Source organism: Abramis brama, assembly GCF_963993115.1.
Source record: "Abramis brama genome assembly, chromosome: 5".
Lineage (NCBI taxonomy): Eukaryota > Metazoa > Chordata > Actinopteri > Cypriniformes > Leuciscidae > Abramis > Abramis brama.
Window position 1 is genome coordinate 458198 of NC_139967.1, and position 16803 is coordinate 475000.

The 16803-nt window shown below is 46.3% G+C and overlaps 1 protein-coding gene across 1 annotated transcript in view; it reads right to left on the reverse strand.

Annotated features, from left to right (window-relative positions):
• Nucleotides 1-16803, reverse strand: part of trabd2a (TraB domain containing 2A) — a 74714-nt gene that overhangs the window by 37116 nt on the left and 20795 nt on the right. The window contains exon 3 of the mRNA XM_084114941.1: nucleotides 6811-6957. Coding sequence (XP_083971067.1) covers nucleotides 6811-6957 — 147 coding nt within the window. The remainder of the gene's footprint in view (nucleotides 1-6810; nucleotides 6958-16803) is intronic.

Genomic DNA, 16803 nt, shown 5'->3' on the forward strand with positions numbered 1-16803 from the left:
GATTCCAGTTCACTACAGCTGAATCCAGTTCCCTCAAGCTGATTCTAGAGCACTAGAGCTGATTCCAGTGCACTACAGCTGAATCCAGTTCACTAGAGCTGATTCCAGTTCACTAGAGCTGATTCCAGTGCACTACAGCTGATTCCAGTGCACTCAAGCTGATTCTAGAGCACTAGCGGCTGATTCCAGTGCACTACAGCTGAATCCAGTTCACTAGAGCTGATTCCAGTTCACTAGAGCTGATTCCAGTTCACTACAGCTGATTCCAGTGCACTCAAGCTGATTCTAGAGCACTAGCGGCTGATTCCAGTGCACTACAGCTGAATCCAGTTCCCTCAAGCTGATTCTAGTGCACTAGCGGCTGATTCCAGTGCACTACAGCTGATTCCAGTTCACTAGAGCTGATTCCAGTTCACTAGAGCTGATTCCCGTGCACTCAAGCTGATTCTAGTGCACTAGCGGCTGATTCCAGTGCACTACAGCTGATTCCAGTTCACTACAGCTGAATCCAGTTCCCTCAAGCTGATTCTAGAGCACTAGAGCTGATTCCAGTGCACTACAGCTGAATCCAGTTCACTAGAGCTGATTCCAGTTCACTAGAGCTGATTCCAGTGCATTACAGCTGATTCCAGTGCACTCAAGCTGATTCTAGAGCACTAGCGGCTGATTCCAGTGCACTACAGCTGAATCCAGTTCACTAGAGCTGATTCCAGTTCACTAGAGCTGATTCCAGTTCACTACAGCTGATTCCAGTGCACTCAAGCTGATTCTAGAGCACTAGCGGCTGATTCCAGTGCACTACAGCTGAATCCAGTTCCCTCAAGCTGATTCTAGTGCACTAGCGGCTGATTCCAGTGCACTACAGCTGATTCCAGTTCACTAGAGCTGATTCCAGTTCACTAGAGCTGATTCCAGTGCACTCAAGCTGATTCTAGTGCACTAGCGGCTGATTCCAGTGCACTACAGCTGATTCCAGTTCACTACAGCTGAATCCAGTTCCCTCAAGCTGATTCTAGAGCACTAGAGCTGATTCCAGTGCACTACAGCTGAATCCAGTTCACTAGAGCTGATTCCAGTTCACTAGAGCTGATTCCAGTGCACTACAGCTGATTCCAGTGCACTCAAGCTGATTCTAGAGCACTAGCGGCTGATTCCAGTGCACTACAGCTGAATCCAGTTCACTAGAGCTGATTCCAGTTCACTAGAGCTGATTCCAGTTCACTACAGCTGATTCCAGTGCACTCAAGCTGATTCTAGAGCACTAGCGGCTGATTCCAGTGCACTACAGCTGAATCCAGTGCACTCAAGCTGATTCTAGAGCACTAGAGCTGATTCCAGTGCACTACAGCTGAATCCAGTTCACTAGAGCTGATTCCAGTTCACTAGAGCTGATTCCAGTGCACTACAGCTGATTCCAGTGCACTCAAGCTGATTCTAGAGCACTAGCGGCTGATTCCAGTGCACTACAACTGAATCCAGTTCACTAGAGCTGATTCCAGTTCACTAGAGCTGATTCCAGTTCACTACAGCTGATTCCAGTGCACTCAAGCAGATTCTAGAGCACTAGCGGCTGATTCCAGTGCACTACAGCTGAATCCAGTTCCCTCAAGCTGATTCTAGTGCACTAGCGGCTGATTCCAGTGCACTACAGCTGATTCCAGTTCACTAGAGCTGATTCCAGTTCACTAGAGCTGATTCCAGTGCACTCAAGCTGATTCTAGTGCACTAGCGGCTGATTCCAGTGCACTACAGCTGAATCCAGTTCCCTCAAGCTGATTCTAGTGCACTAGCGGCTGATTCCAGTGCACTACAGCTGATTCCAGTTCACTAGAGCTGATTCCAGTGCACTACAGCTGAATCCAGTTCCCTCAAGCTGATTCTAGTGCACTAGCGGCTGATTCCAGTGCACTACAGCTGATTCCAGTTCACTAGAGCTGATTCCAGTGCACTAGCGGCTGATTCCAGTGCACTACAGCTGAATCCAGTTCACTAGAGCTGATTCCAGTTCACTAGAGCTGATTCCAGTTCACTACAGCTGATTCCAGTGCACTCAAGCTGATTCTAGAGCACTAGCGGCTGATTCCAGTGCACTACAGCTGAATCCAGTGCACTCAAGCTGATTCTAGAGCACTAGAGCTGATTCCAGTGCACTACAGCTGAATCCAGTTCACTACAGCTGATTCCAGTTCACTACAGCTGATTCCAGTTCACTACAGCTGAATCCAGTTCCCTCAAGCTGATTCTAGAGCACTAGAGCTGATTCTAGTGCACTAGCGGCTGATTCCAGTGCACTACAGCTGATTCCAATTCACTAGAGCTGATTCCAGTTCACTAGAGCTGATTCCAGTTCACTAGAGCTGTTTCTAGAGCACTAGCGGCTGATTCCAGTGCACTACAGCTGATTCCAGTTCACTACAGCTGAATCCAGTTCCCTCAAGCTGATTCTAGAGCACTAGAGCTGATTCCAGTGCACTACAGCTGAATCCAGTTCACTAGAGCTGATTCCAGTTCATTAGAGCTGATTCCAGTGCACTACAGCTGATTCCAGTGCACTCAAGCTGATTCTAGAGCACTAGCGGCTGATTCCAGTGCACTACAGCTGATTCCAGTTCACTACAGCTGAATCCAGTTCCTTCAAGCTGATTCTAGAGCACTAGAGCTGATTCCAGTGCACTACAGCTGAATCCAGTTCACTAGAGCTGATTCCAGTTCACTAGAGCTGATTCCAGTGCACTACAGCTGATTCCAGTGCACTCAAGCTGATTCTAGAGCACTAGCGGCTGATTCCAGTGCACTACAGCTGAATCCAGTTCACTAGAGCTGATTCCAGTTCACTAGAGCTGATTCCAGTTCACTACAGCTGATTCCAGTGCACTCAAGCTGATTCTAGAGCACTAGCGGCTGATTCCAGTGCACTACAGCTGAATCCAGTTCCCTCAAGCTGATTCTAGTGCACTAGCGGCTGATTCCAGTGCACTACAGCTGATTCCAGTTCACTAGAGCTGATTCCAGTGCACTCAAGCTGATTCTAGTGCACTAGCGGCTGATTCCAGTGCACTACAGCTGATTCCAGTTCACTCAAGCTGAATCCAGTTCCCTCAAGCTGATTCTAGAGCACTAGAGCTGATTCCAGTGCACTACAGCTGAATCCAGTTCACTAGAGCTGATTCCAGTTCACTAGAGCTGATTCCAGTGCATTACAGCTGATTCCAGTGCACTCAAGCTGATTCTAGAGCACTAGCGGCTGATTCCAGTGCACTACAGCTGAATCCAGTTCACTAGAGCTGATTCCAGTTCACTAGAGCTGATTCCAGTTCACTACAGCTGATTCCAGTGCACTCAAGCTGATTCTAGAGCACTAGCGGCTGATTCCAGTGCACTACAGCTGAATCCAGTTCCCTCAAGCTGATTCTAGTGCACTAGCGGCTGATTCCAGTGCACTACAGCTGATTCCAGTTCACTAGAGCTGATTCCAGTTCACTAGAGCTGATTCCAGTGCACTCAAGCTGATTCTAGTGCACTAGCGGCTGATTCCAGTGCACTACAGCTGATTCCAGTTCACTACAGCTGAATCCAGTTCCCTCAAGCTGATTCTAGAGCACTAGAGCTGATTCCAGTGCACTACAGCTGAATCCAGTTCACTAGAGCTGATTCCAGTTCACTAGAGCTGATTCCAGTGCACTACAGCTGATTCCAGTGCACTCAAGCTGATTCTAGAGCACTAGCGGCTGATTCCAGTGCACTACAGCTGAATCCAGTTCACTAGAGCTGATTCCAGTTCACTAGAGCTGATTCCAGTTCACTACAGCTGATTCCAGTGCACTCAAGCTGATTCTAGAGCACTAGCGGCTGATTCCAGTTCACTACAGCTGAATCCAGTTCCCTCAAGCTGATTCTAGAGCACTAGAGCTGATTCCAGTGCACTACAGCTGAATCCAGTTCACTAGAGCTGATTCCAGTTCACTAGAGCTGATTCCAGTGCACTACAGCTGATTCCAGTGCACTCAAGCTGATTCTAGAGCACTAGCGGCTGATTCCAGTGCACTACAGCTGAATCCAGTTCACTAGAGCTGATTCCAGTTCACTAGAGCTGATTCCAGTTCACTACAGCTGATTCCAGTGCACTCAAGCTGATTCTAGAGCACTAGCGGCTGATTCCAGTGCACTACAGCTGAATCCAGTTCCCTCAAGCTGATTCTAGTGCACTAGCGGCTGATTCCAGTGCACTACAGCTGATTCCAGTTCACTAGAGCTGATTCCAGTTCACTAGAGCTGATTCCCGTGCACTCAAGCTGATTCTAGTGCACTAGCGGCTGATTCCAGTGCACTACAGCTGATTCCAGTTCACTACAGCTGAATCCAGTTCCCTCAAGCTGATTCTAGAGCACTAGAGCTGATTCCAGTGCACTACAGCTGAATCCAGTTCACTAGAGCTGATTCCAGTTCACTAGAGCTGATTCCAGTGCATTACAGCTGATTCCAGTGCACTCAAGCTGATTCTAGAGCACTAGCGGCTGATTCCAGTGCACTACAGCTGAATCCAGTTCACTAGAGCTGATTCCAGTTCACTAGAGCTGATTCCAGTTCACTACAGCTGATTCCAGTGCACTCAAGCTGATTCTAGAGCACTAGCGGCTGATTCCAGTGCACTACAGCTGAATCCAGTTCCCTCAAGCTGATTCTAGTGCACTAGCGGCTGATTCCAGTGCACTACAGCTGATTCCAGTTCACTAGAGCTGATTCCAGTTCACTAGAGCTGATTCCAGTGCACTCAAGCTGATTCTAGTGCACTAGCGGCTGATTCCAGTGCACTACAGCTGATTCCAGTTCACTACAGCTGAATCCAGTTCCCTCAAGCTGATTCTAGAGCACTAGAGCTGATTCCAGTGCACTACAGCTGAATCCAGTTCACTAGAGCTGATTCCAGTTCACTAGAGCTGATTCCAGTGCACTACAGCTGAATCCAGTGCACTCAAGCTGATTCTAGAGCACTAGAGCTGATTCCAGTGCACTACAGCTGAATCCAGTTCACTAGAGCTGATTCCAGTTCACTAGAGCTGATTCCAGTGCACTACAGCTGATTCCAGTGCACTCAAGCTGATTCTAGAGCACTAGCGGCTGATTCCAGTGCACTACAACTGAATCCAGTTCACTAGAGCTGATTCCAGTTCACTAGAGCTGATTCCAGTTCACTACAGCTGATTCCAGTGCACTCAAGCTGATTCTAGAGCACTAGCGGCTGATTCCAGTGCACTACAGCTGAATCCAGTTCCCTCAAGCTGATTCTAGTGCACTAGCGGCTGATTCCAGTGCACTACAGCTGATTCCAGTTCACTAGAGCTGATTCCAGTTCACTAGAGCTGATTCCAGTGCACTCAAGCTGATTCTAGTGCACTAGCGGCTGATTCCAGTGCACTACAGCTGAATCCAGTTCCCTCAAGCTGATTCTAGTGCACTAGCGGCTGATTCCAGTGCACTACAGCTGATTCCAGTTCACTAGAGCTGATTCCAGTGCACTACAGCTGAATCCAGTTCCCTCAAGCTGATTCTAGTGCACTAGCGGCTGATTCCAGTGCACTACAGCTGATTCCAGTTCACTAGAGCTGATTCCAGTGCACTAGCGGCTGATTCCAGTGCACTACAGCTGAATCCAGTTCACTAGAGCTGATTCCAGTTCACTAGAGCTGATTCCAGTTCACTACAGCTGATTCCAGTGCACTCAAGCTGATTCTAGAGCACTAGCGGCTGATTCCAGTGCACTACAGCTGAATCCAGTGCACTCAAGCTGATTCTAGAGCACTAGAGCTGATTCCAGTGCACTACAGCTGAATCCAGTTCACTAGAGCTGATTCCAGTTCACTAGAGCTGATTCCAGTGCACTACAGCTGATTCCAGTGCACTCAAGCTGATTCTAGAGCACTAGCGGCTGATTCCAGTGCACTACAACTGAATCCAGTTCACTAGAGCTGATTCCAGTTCACTAGAGCTGATTCCAGTTCACTACAGCTGATTCCAGTGCACTCAAGCTGATTCTAGAGCACTAGCGGCTGATTCCAGTGCACTACAGCTGAATCCAGTTCCCTCAAGCTGATTCTAGTGCACTAGCGGCTGATTCCAGTGCACTACAGCTGATTCCAGTTCACTAGAGCTGATTCCAGTTCACTAGAGCTGATTCCAGTGCACTCAAGCTGATTCTAGTGCACTAGCGGCTGATTCCAGTGCACTACAGCTGAATCCAGTTCCCTCAAGCTGATTCTAGTGCACTAGCGGCTGATTCCAGTGCACTACAGCTGATTCCAGTTCACTAGAGCTGATTCCAGTGCACTACAGCTGAATCCAGTTCCCTCAAGCTGATTCTAGTGCACTAGCGGCTGATTCCAGTGCACTACAGCTGATTCCAGTTCACTAGAGCTGATTCCAGTGCACTACAGCTGATTCCAGTGCACTCAAGCTGATTCTAGTGCACTAGCGGCTGATTCCAGTGCACTACAGCTGATTCCAGTTCACTAGAGCTGATTCCAGTGCACTACAGCTGATTCCAGTGCACTCAAGCTGATTCTAGTGCACTACAGCTGATTCCAGTTCACTAGAGCTGATTCCAGTTCACTCAAGCTGATTCTAGAGCACTAGCGGCTGATTCCAGTTCACTACAGCTGATTCCAGTTCACTACAGCTGATTCCAGTGCACTACAGCTAAATCCAGTTCACTAGAGCTGATTCCAGTTCACTAGAGCTGATTCTAGAGCACTAGCGGCTGATTCCAGTGCACTACAGCTGAATCCAGTGCACTAGCATGATGAAGAGCGTCACCTGCGAGGAGTCGTGGTTGAAGATGATGGAGTTCAGATCTCCACAGTTGTAGTGCTTGATCAGGTCCTCTGTGGTGTAAGGAACCTGCAGACTCCCGGCCCGAAGACTCTCCTGCTGCAGCAGCGTCTGGTTCAGAGCGAAGATCACCTGCAACGCACACACACACACACAGCTGAAACACACACACACAGCCATGACTCTGCACATCTAGGGCACGATGCGCAACACTGGATCTTAAAGGTGACATATTATGTCTGTGCAATCTCATCTCAAAATTCCCCCCAGATCATTTTTTATAGTTTGTCAAATTTGCCCCTTTTTGTGTGTCCCTTTAAATGCAAATGAGCTGCTGCTCCGCCTCCATTCAGAAGAGGGCGGAGCCTTTACACGAGCTTCATAAACTCCGGCAATAACAGAACAGGCCAATCTCACTCATCCAGAATCCCAGAATCACCAGCAGCGAGTGCAGCCTTACGGAGAGACTCAGGAAGAGCTTCTGAATGTTAGTGGAGACATTTCTGTAGTTGTTGTGGAGTTACACTGATCATCTCATCACCATGTTTAACTTCTCCACAAGTGTCCACAGTTCCTGAGGTCTTTATAAGACAGCGGTGACATGTTCTGGTCAATAGTGTTCAGTGCTCGTCTGAGCTCAACCACAGAACAGCTTCAGGCTTTGCTGGATCTTCATCAGTGCGTTAGAACTGGTCTCTGTTGTCGCGTGTGAAACCAAATGTCGGCTGGTGTGTGTAAACGTGCAGATTAAGGGCCGGTAATATTATAATAAGATCCTCTTCATACGTCAGAAAGGGAGTGAAATCTGATCGGCTTATTTTTTGACACGCTTGCAGAGAAAGACTCACCAGAACAAAGTTACTGGGTTTCATTTTTCATGTTTTCTAGGTTGTCATCATTCTGTCATCACTGGTTATCATTCAGTCTTACTTTTTGAATTTAAATTAGACTGTTCTTTCTAGACTAAATGCTGTTTATAATGAATCCCACTATAATTTATGTTTGTTTTTTACTATTTTTCATTCCTGTTCTGAATACTGTTAAATTGAAAGGATTTGTTGTGGAGTGAGAAGAACTAAAATACACGTTTAGTGTCTATATAATGCACAACCAGCCTTAAAGAAAAAAATTGATTAGTAAACCATAAGACTAGTCTAAACGGTCACTAAGCACCAGTGCATTGTGGGTCTGAGACTATCTTAATCTTGATCTGAGGCGCTTTTATAAAGTTTGTCATTGTTTTTCAACTTTACTCTGTTTATGCTCTTTTATGATATATTCATGAATAATGCATCTGCAACGAAACGGATCAGAAACTTGACTTGATCAGAAAATGGAAATGAGTTCTATGTGGTTTCTTACCATAAGATCACAACAACACACACACATGATTTGATGTCTGGAGCACAAAAACGCTGCACTAACACACTCAGCTGTGAGACTATAAGATGACTGACTCGTGAACAGCAGATCTTAACACAAGCGCAGTGTTTCTGCCTGATGTTCCTGAATGGAGGCTCTTCTGAATCTCAACAGATCAAAGGCTCAGCGGAGAGTTTCTCTCAATTAGTTCTAGCTGACGCTTTTTGTTGCTTCTGCTGCTGCAGCTCACTATTGTGTTTACCATGAAATTCCCCAGTGTTTACTCACACACACGCACACACTCACTCTCATACACACACACACACACACACACACACACACACACGCACACTCACTCTCATACACTCACATACATACACACACATTCTTGTACACACACACACTCTCACTCACACACGCTCTCACACACACACATTCACACACACATACACACACATTCTTGTGCACTCTCACTCACACACACACATACACACACATTCTTGTACACACACACACACACACAGAGACACACACACACACTCTCATACACACACACACACTTGAGCTCTTTTCATCCGTGCCGATGACACTCTGGCCGTCCCTCATTGTTTGCGGGGCTCGTCTGAGAGAGGAGGGCGGATACTTCATGTGTGGGACAAAGAGCCGTCGCTTTCATCCCGCGCTCATCAAAGCCTCTGCTCTGCATCTGAAAGCTCTCCGGCTTTATGCTGCTCAAATTAGCCTATCGCCACCCCGCTAGCTTCACAAACCCCACGGCACTAACCTCCCTCCATCTGCTGAGTCCGAGCAGCTTCAGCTCAGCACCCCCTCCTCCAGCCTTTCAGACCCTTAAATCACGGCACGGAGGAGAATGAAAGAGCACCGAAAGTGAGAAGGAAGAAAGACGGGGCTAAACGAATGCTGTGACGCGGCTCCGTTGTGTCCGTTCTGTGGGTCACTGGCCACATTCACACACGGGAACCAGAGTGAGTTCATATCAAAGCACTGCGGCCCTATGAAAGTCAATAACTCTGCTTTGTGATGGAAATTACCCCGATACGTCATGATGGAGGAACAGAAAACACTCTGAGGTATTTAACGGTCTCTGCGATTTCTGCACCGAACAGGATCACGAAAATAATAATGATGATGGAATTCAAACAGGTTTCCCAAACAATCCTGCTGTGATTCTTCAGATTAATTCAGTGCAGTGTTGATTCAGTTCAGTTTAATAACTGTGTGAAGTTCATCAATTATGAAATGAGTTTGATTCAGCTGTAAAGCAGCTCTGGAGAAAACAGTGGCATGACTGGATGGAGTGATGGAGTGGTTGACTGATTGACTGATGGATTGATGGAGTGATGGACAGAAGGACTGATCGGTCTTTATCAATCCCTCCTCTCCTTCTTCTCTATACTAATGTCTCTACCACTAAAATGACTTACTACCACGACAAAATTAACAATTCTTCTGACTTTTGCACGCTTTTCAAAACCTTCTCATCTCTTCTTAACCCTCCTCCTCCTTCACCAACCCTAACAGCTGATGATTTTGCCACATTCTTCATAAATTAAAAACCACCACCATCAGCTGCCAATTTTCCACACTACAAACTGACACACACATCCTAACAGCAAACACACACTCTCCCCTCCTTCTCTCCTCTCTCAGAGGCAGAAGTCTTCAAACTCATCCTTTCCAATTGCACCCACATTGCACTCACTCACTCACTCATATCAACACCTCTCTTTACACTGGTATCTTTCCCACAGCATTTAAGAGGCTCTGATAACCCCACTGCTTAAGAAACCCACTCTTAATCCAGCACTTAGAAAACTACAGACCGGTATCCCTTCGTCCATTCATTGCTAAAACACAAGAGAGTCGTTTTCAACCAAATCTCTGCCTTTCTTACACAGAACAACCTGCTGGACAACAACCAGTCTGGTTTCAGAAGCGTCACTCAACTGAGACGGCCCTGCTCTCCTTTACTGAAGCTCTGAGACTCAAGAACAGCTTCCAAATCCTCAGTCCTCATCCTGCTGGATCTGCTGCGTTTGACACAGTTAATCATTAGATCCTTCTGTCAACCCTCATGATGAAGGGCATCTTAGGAACTCCAATGGTTAAGGTCTGACCTCTCAGTAAGTGCTTCAGGGTGTCGTGGACAGGTGAGGTATCTAAGACCCAACATCTAGCTACTGGAGCGCCTCAGGGCTCAGTGCTGGGACCGCTTCTCTTCTCCATCTACATGTCATCAATAGGATCTGTCATTCAGAAACATGGTTTTTCCCATCACTGTTATCATCTAGCTACTGGAGCGCCTCAGGGCTCAGTGCTGGGACCGCTTCTCTTCTCCATCTACATGTCATCACTAGCATCTGTCATTCAGAAACATGGTTTATCCCATCACTGTTATCATCTAGCTACTGGAGCGCCTCAGGGCTCAGTGCTGGGGACCGCTTCTCTTCTCCATCTACATGTCATCATTAGCATCTGTCATTCAGAAACATGGTTTATCCCATCACTGTTATCATCTAGCTACTGGAGCGCCTCAGGGCTCAGTGCTGGGACCGCTTCTCTTCTCCATCTACATGTCATCATTAGCATCTGTCATTCAGAAACATGGTTTATCCCATCACTGTTATCATCTAGCTACTGGAGTGCCTCAGGGCTCAGTGCTGGGACCGCTTCTCTTCTCCATCTACATGTCATCACTAGCATCTGTCATTCAGAAACATGGTTTATCCCATCACTGTTATCATCTAGCTACTGGAGCGCCTCAGGGCTCAGTGCTGGGACCGCTTCTCTTCTCCATCTACATGTCATCATTAGCATCTGTCATTCAGAAACATGGTTTATCCCATCACTGTTATCATCTAGCTACTGGAGTGCCTCAGGGCTCAGTGCTGGGACCGCTTCTCTTCTCCATCTACATGTCATCACTAGCATCTGTCATTCAGAAACATGGTTTATCCCATCACTGTTATCATCTAGCTACTGGAGTGCCTCAGGGCTCAGTGCTGGGACCGCTTCTCTTCTCCATCTACATGTCATCATTAGCATCTGTCATTCAGAAACATGGTTTATCCCATCACTGTTATCATCTAGCTACTGGAGCGCCTCAGGGCTCAGTGCTGGGACCGCTTCTCTTCTCCATCTACATGTCATCAATAGGATCTGTCATTCAGAAACATGGTTTATCCCATCACTGTTATCATCTAGCTACTGGAGCGCCTCAGGGCTCAGTGCTGGAACCGCTTCTCTTCTCCATCTACATGTCATCACTAGGATCTGTCATTCAGAAACATAGTTTTTCCCATCACTGTTATCATCTAGCTACTGGAGCGCCTCAGGGCTCAGTGCTGGGACCGCTTCTCTTCTCCATCTACATGTCATCATTAGCATCTGTCATTCAGAAACATGGTTTATCCCATCACTGTTATCATCTAGCTACTGGAGTGCCTCAGGGCTCAGTGCTGGGACCGCTTCTCTTCTCCATCTACATGTCATCATTAGCATCTGTCATTCAGAAACATGGTTTATCCTATCACTGTTATCATCTAGCTACTGGAGCGCCTCAGGGCTCAGTGCTGGAACCGCTTCTCTTCTCCATCTACATGTCATCACTAGGATCTGTCATTCAGAAACATAGTTTTTCCCATCACTGTTATCATCTAGCTACTGGAGCGCCTCAGGGCTCAGTGCTGGGACCGCTTCTCTTCTCCATCTACATGTCATCATTAGCATCTGTCATTCAGAAACATGGTTTATCCCATCACTGTTATCATCTAGCTACTGGAGTGCCTCAGGGCTCAGTGCTGGGACCGCTTCTCTTCTCCATCTACATGTCATCACTAGGATCTGTCATTCAGAAACATAGTTTTTCCCATCACTGTTATCATCTAGCTACTGGAGCGCCTCAGGGCTCAGTGCTGGAACCGCTTCTCTTCTCCATCTACATGTCATCACTAGGATCTGTCATTCAGAAACATAGTTTTTCCCATCACTGTTATCATCTAGCTACTGGAGCGCCTCAGGGCTCAGTGCTGGGACCGCTTCTCTTCTCCATCTACATGTCATCATTAGCATCTGTCATTCAGAAACATGGTTTATCCCATCACTGTTATCATCTAGCTACTGGAGCGCCTCAGGGCTCAGTGCTGGGACCGCTTCTCTTCTCCATCTACATGTCATCAATAGGATCTGTCATTCAGAAACATGGTTTATCCCATCACTGTTATCATCTAGCTACTGGAGCGCCTCAGGGCTCAGTGCTGGAACCGCTTCTCTTCTCCATCTACATGTCATCACTAGGATCTGTCATTCAGAAACATGGTTTATCCCATCACTGTTATCATCTAGCTACTGGAGTGCCTCAGGGCTCAGTGCTGGGACCGCTTCTCTTCTCCATCTACATGTCATCATTAGCATCTGTCATTCAGAAACATGGTTTATCCCATCACTGTTATCATCTAGCTACTGGAGCGCCTCAGGGCTCAGTGCTGGGACCGCTTCTCTTCTCTATCTACATGTCATCAATAGGATCTGTCATTCAGAAACATGGTTTATCCCATCACTGTTATCATCTAGCTACTGGAGCGCCTCAGGGCTCAGTGCTGGAACCGCTTCTCTTCTCCATCTACATGTCATCACTAGGATCTGTCATTCAGAAACATGGTTTATCCCATCACTGTTATCATCTAGCTACTGGAGCGCCTCAGGGCTCAGTGCTGGGACCGCTTCTCTTCTCTATCTACATGTCATCAATAGGATCTGTCATTCAGAAACATGGTTTATCCCATCACTGTTATCATCTAGCTACTGGAGCGCCTCAGGGCTCAGTGCTGGAACCGCTTCTCTTCTCTATCTACATGTCATCAATAGGATCTGTCATTCAGAAACATGGTTTATCCCATCACTGTTATCATCTAGCTACTGGAGTGCCTCAGGGCTCAGTGCTGGGACCGCTTCTCTTCTCTATCTACATGTCATCAATAGGATCTGTCATTCAGAAACATGGTTTATCCCATCACTGTTATCATCTAGCTACTGGAGCGCCTCAGGGCTCAGTGCTGGAACCGCTTCTCTTCTCCATCTACATGTCATCATTAGCATCTGTCATTCAGAAACATGGTTTCTCCCATCACTGTTATCATCTAGCTACTGGAGTGCCTCAGGGCTCAGTGCTGGGACCGCTTCTTTTCTCTATCTACATGTCATCAATAGGATCTGTCATTCAGAAACATGGTTTATCCCATCACTGTTATCATCTAGCTACTGGAGCGGCTCAGTGCTGGAACCGCTTCTCTTCTCCATCTACATGTCATCACTAGGATCTGTCATTCAGAAACATAGTTTTTCCCATCACTGTTATCATCTAGCTACTGGAGCGCCTCAGGGCTCAGTGCTGGGACCGCTTCTCTTCTCCATCTACATGTCATCATTAGCATCTGTCATTCAGAAACATGGTTTATCCTATCACTGTTATCATCTAGCTACTGGAGCGCCTCAGGGCTCAGTGCTGGGACCGCTTCTCTTCTCCATCTACATGTCATCAATAGGATCTGTCATTCAGAAACATGGTTTATCCCATCACTGTTATCATCTAGCTACTGGAGCGCCTCAGGGCTCAGTGCTGGGACCGCTTCTCTTCTCCATCTACATGTCATCACTAGGATCTGTCATTCAGAAACATAGTTTTTCCCATCACTGTTATCATCTAGCTACTGGAGCGCCTCAGGGCTCAGTGCTGGGACCGCTTCTCTTCTCCATCTACATGTCATCACTAGGATCTGTCATTCAGAAACATAGTTTTTCCCATCACTGTTATCATCTAGCTACTGGAGTGCCTCAGGGCTCAGTGCTGGAACCGCTTCTCTTCTCCATCTACATGTCATCACTAGCATCTGTCATTCAGAAACATGGTTTATCCCATCACTGTTATCATCTAGCTACTGGAGCGCCTCAGGGCTCAGTGCTGGGACCGCTTCTCTTCTCCATCTACATGTCATCACTAGGATCTGTCATTCAGAAACATGGTTTATCCCATCACTGTTATCATCTAGCTACTGGAGCGCCTCAGGGCTCAGTGCTGGGACCGCTTCTCTTCTCCATCTATATGTCATCACTAGGATCTGTCATTCAGAAACATAGTTTTTCCCATCACTGTTACACTGATGACACACAACTCTACCTCTCAATCCAGCCAGAGGATCCAATGAAAGCTGCTTGCATCTCAGCCTCTGAAAAGACAGAACTGTTTGTGGTCTTGGCCATCCCACCACTTCACAACAACTTCTCCATTCAGCTGTAGGTTCGTCATCCATGACTCCATCCAGGACAGCCAGAAACCTTAGAGTTCTGATTGATGATCACCTAAACTTCACAGACCACATTGCTAGAACCACCGGTCCTGCAGATTTGCCTTATACAACATTAGGAGGTTCAGGCCCTTCCTAGCGGAGTCACACAACTCCTTCTCCAAGCTCTTGTTATATCCAGACTGGACTATTGTAATGCTCTCTCCTTCCAGCATCTGTCAAACCTCTGCAACTGATCCAGATGCTGCAGCAAGAGTGTCTTTATCGAGCTGAAGAGACGCACGTCACTCCTCTCCTCATAAACCTGCACTGATGTTTTCCTACAGAACAACCACTGGCTCTGCTCTTCTATACCTAAACTCACTTCTTCAGATCTATGTGTCTCCAGAAGCTTGTGTTCTGCAAGTGAACGGTGTCTTGTGGTGCATCATCCCAAAGAGACATAAAATCATTTTCACTGACCTTTACCTGTACTGAGGAATGACCTGCCGAACTCAACCTGACCTGCTGAATCGTTAGCATTTTCAAGAAATGGCTGATGACCAGGTTTGGGCCGATACATCTCTTCTTTTTTTTTGTCCTAATGGCCCATAAAACTCGTACATCGGCGGCCCATTCGTTTTGTTTTGCTTAATTGGCGGTGCTGAGTTAGTTTTTTTCTGACAGACTGGCCCATGAAACACGTAGATCAGAGGCCCATTGGTTCTTTTCTTGATTGACACTGGGCTGGCCCAATCACATCTTTAAACACCTCCCCCTTTGGGCTCTGAGTGAGCATGCAGTGTCAGTGTGCATCTGTCAAAATAGAGAGATGGAGAAGAAATGTGAATGTGCAGAGAAATAGCGTGAAAAATAGATACAGGCCCTTCAAGCAGACGCTGTAAAATGTGTCAAAATAACAGATATGTTTTCAGCAGCAGCAGGACCTTCATCAGCTCCAGTGATGATGAGGATAGTGAGGAGGATCAGGAGAGAGATGAGAAAGTGTAGAGCCTGTGGTAAGCAGAACTACTTTCAAAACACTTAGGCTATGTCATGAGTGTAGGAACCCATTACGCATTATTTCCACATCTGCATAGTTGACGATTACCGCAATTTACTAGAAATTTAATGAGACGCATATGTAAACCATGTTTTCCACCAAAATAAAAGCTTGATGCAGTAAAATTTTCTTTACTGGGGGTGAGACGGTGAGAAGATGGGTGGTGTTTATGATCATATGTAGTGGGCCAGTCTGGGCCAAAACGCCAGGGCCAATTTTTTGTCCCAGTCCAGCCCTGCTGATGACGCATCTTTTTCGTCAACATTTGATCCATTAATACTAACACTTTCTATTCTACTCTATATCTACTTAAAAAAAATGACATATACTGTTAGACTAAACTGGGACTGCTCACAGCATTTACATATTGTTGCCCTATTGTAAGTATAACTGCTTCTATTGTTCTCCTCATTTGTAAGTCGTTTTGGATAAAAGCGTCTGCTAAATGATTAAATGTAAATCATCGTTCTCTGTTTTCCCACCAGTTAAGAACACAAACCAAGCCAAAGCTCTCAGCGCACTTTAGAAGTTCATGACATCAGCGCTCGCAGTATTTCTGAATGGACTCTGATAAGCTGGAAACTTTCCCACGATGCCCTGCTTGTGTTTAAACAGTGGAGTAAAGCAGCGCCTGACATGAGCTGAGGCTTCAGACACACGCCGGGATCAAATCACTCATACATCCTTCATGGAGCGTTGGTTCTGAAACATTTGAGTTTTTCTAACGTTTTTTAAAGGTTGCTACTTGGTTTCAGAACGTTCAGAGAACATTCAAAAGTAACGTTCCCATAATGTTTGAAGAATGATACAATGAAATCTTCCTTTAACGTTCACATAACCAAGAAAAAACATGAACGTTCAGAGAACATGCAGAAATAATGTTTTCATAACTTAATAGGAATGTTAGCAGAATGTTCTTATAACGTATTTTTGTTAGCTGGGAAGTACATCACGCTTTCCCCTCAAGGTTTCACTCTCTGGTTTTACTCTCATCACATAGTGGGGGAATGATAATGTGATCAAACAAATAAATGAGTGATAAATAAATAAACGTTTGCCTGTGAAATAATAATCAGCATGTCTGAACTTCAGACTGACTTTCATCTAGGATTTCTCTAGGTCTCGCCATCTGCTTTATTTTCAGCCCCTGTGGAGATTCTTTATCTCGGAGTTTCGTCTCCAGATCAACAACCGTCACTAAGAGCAGCTCAAACTCCGTCTAACAGCCATAAACACTCATCTGCCACGCGC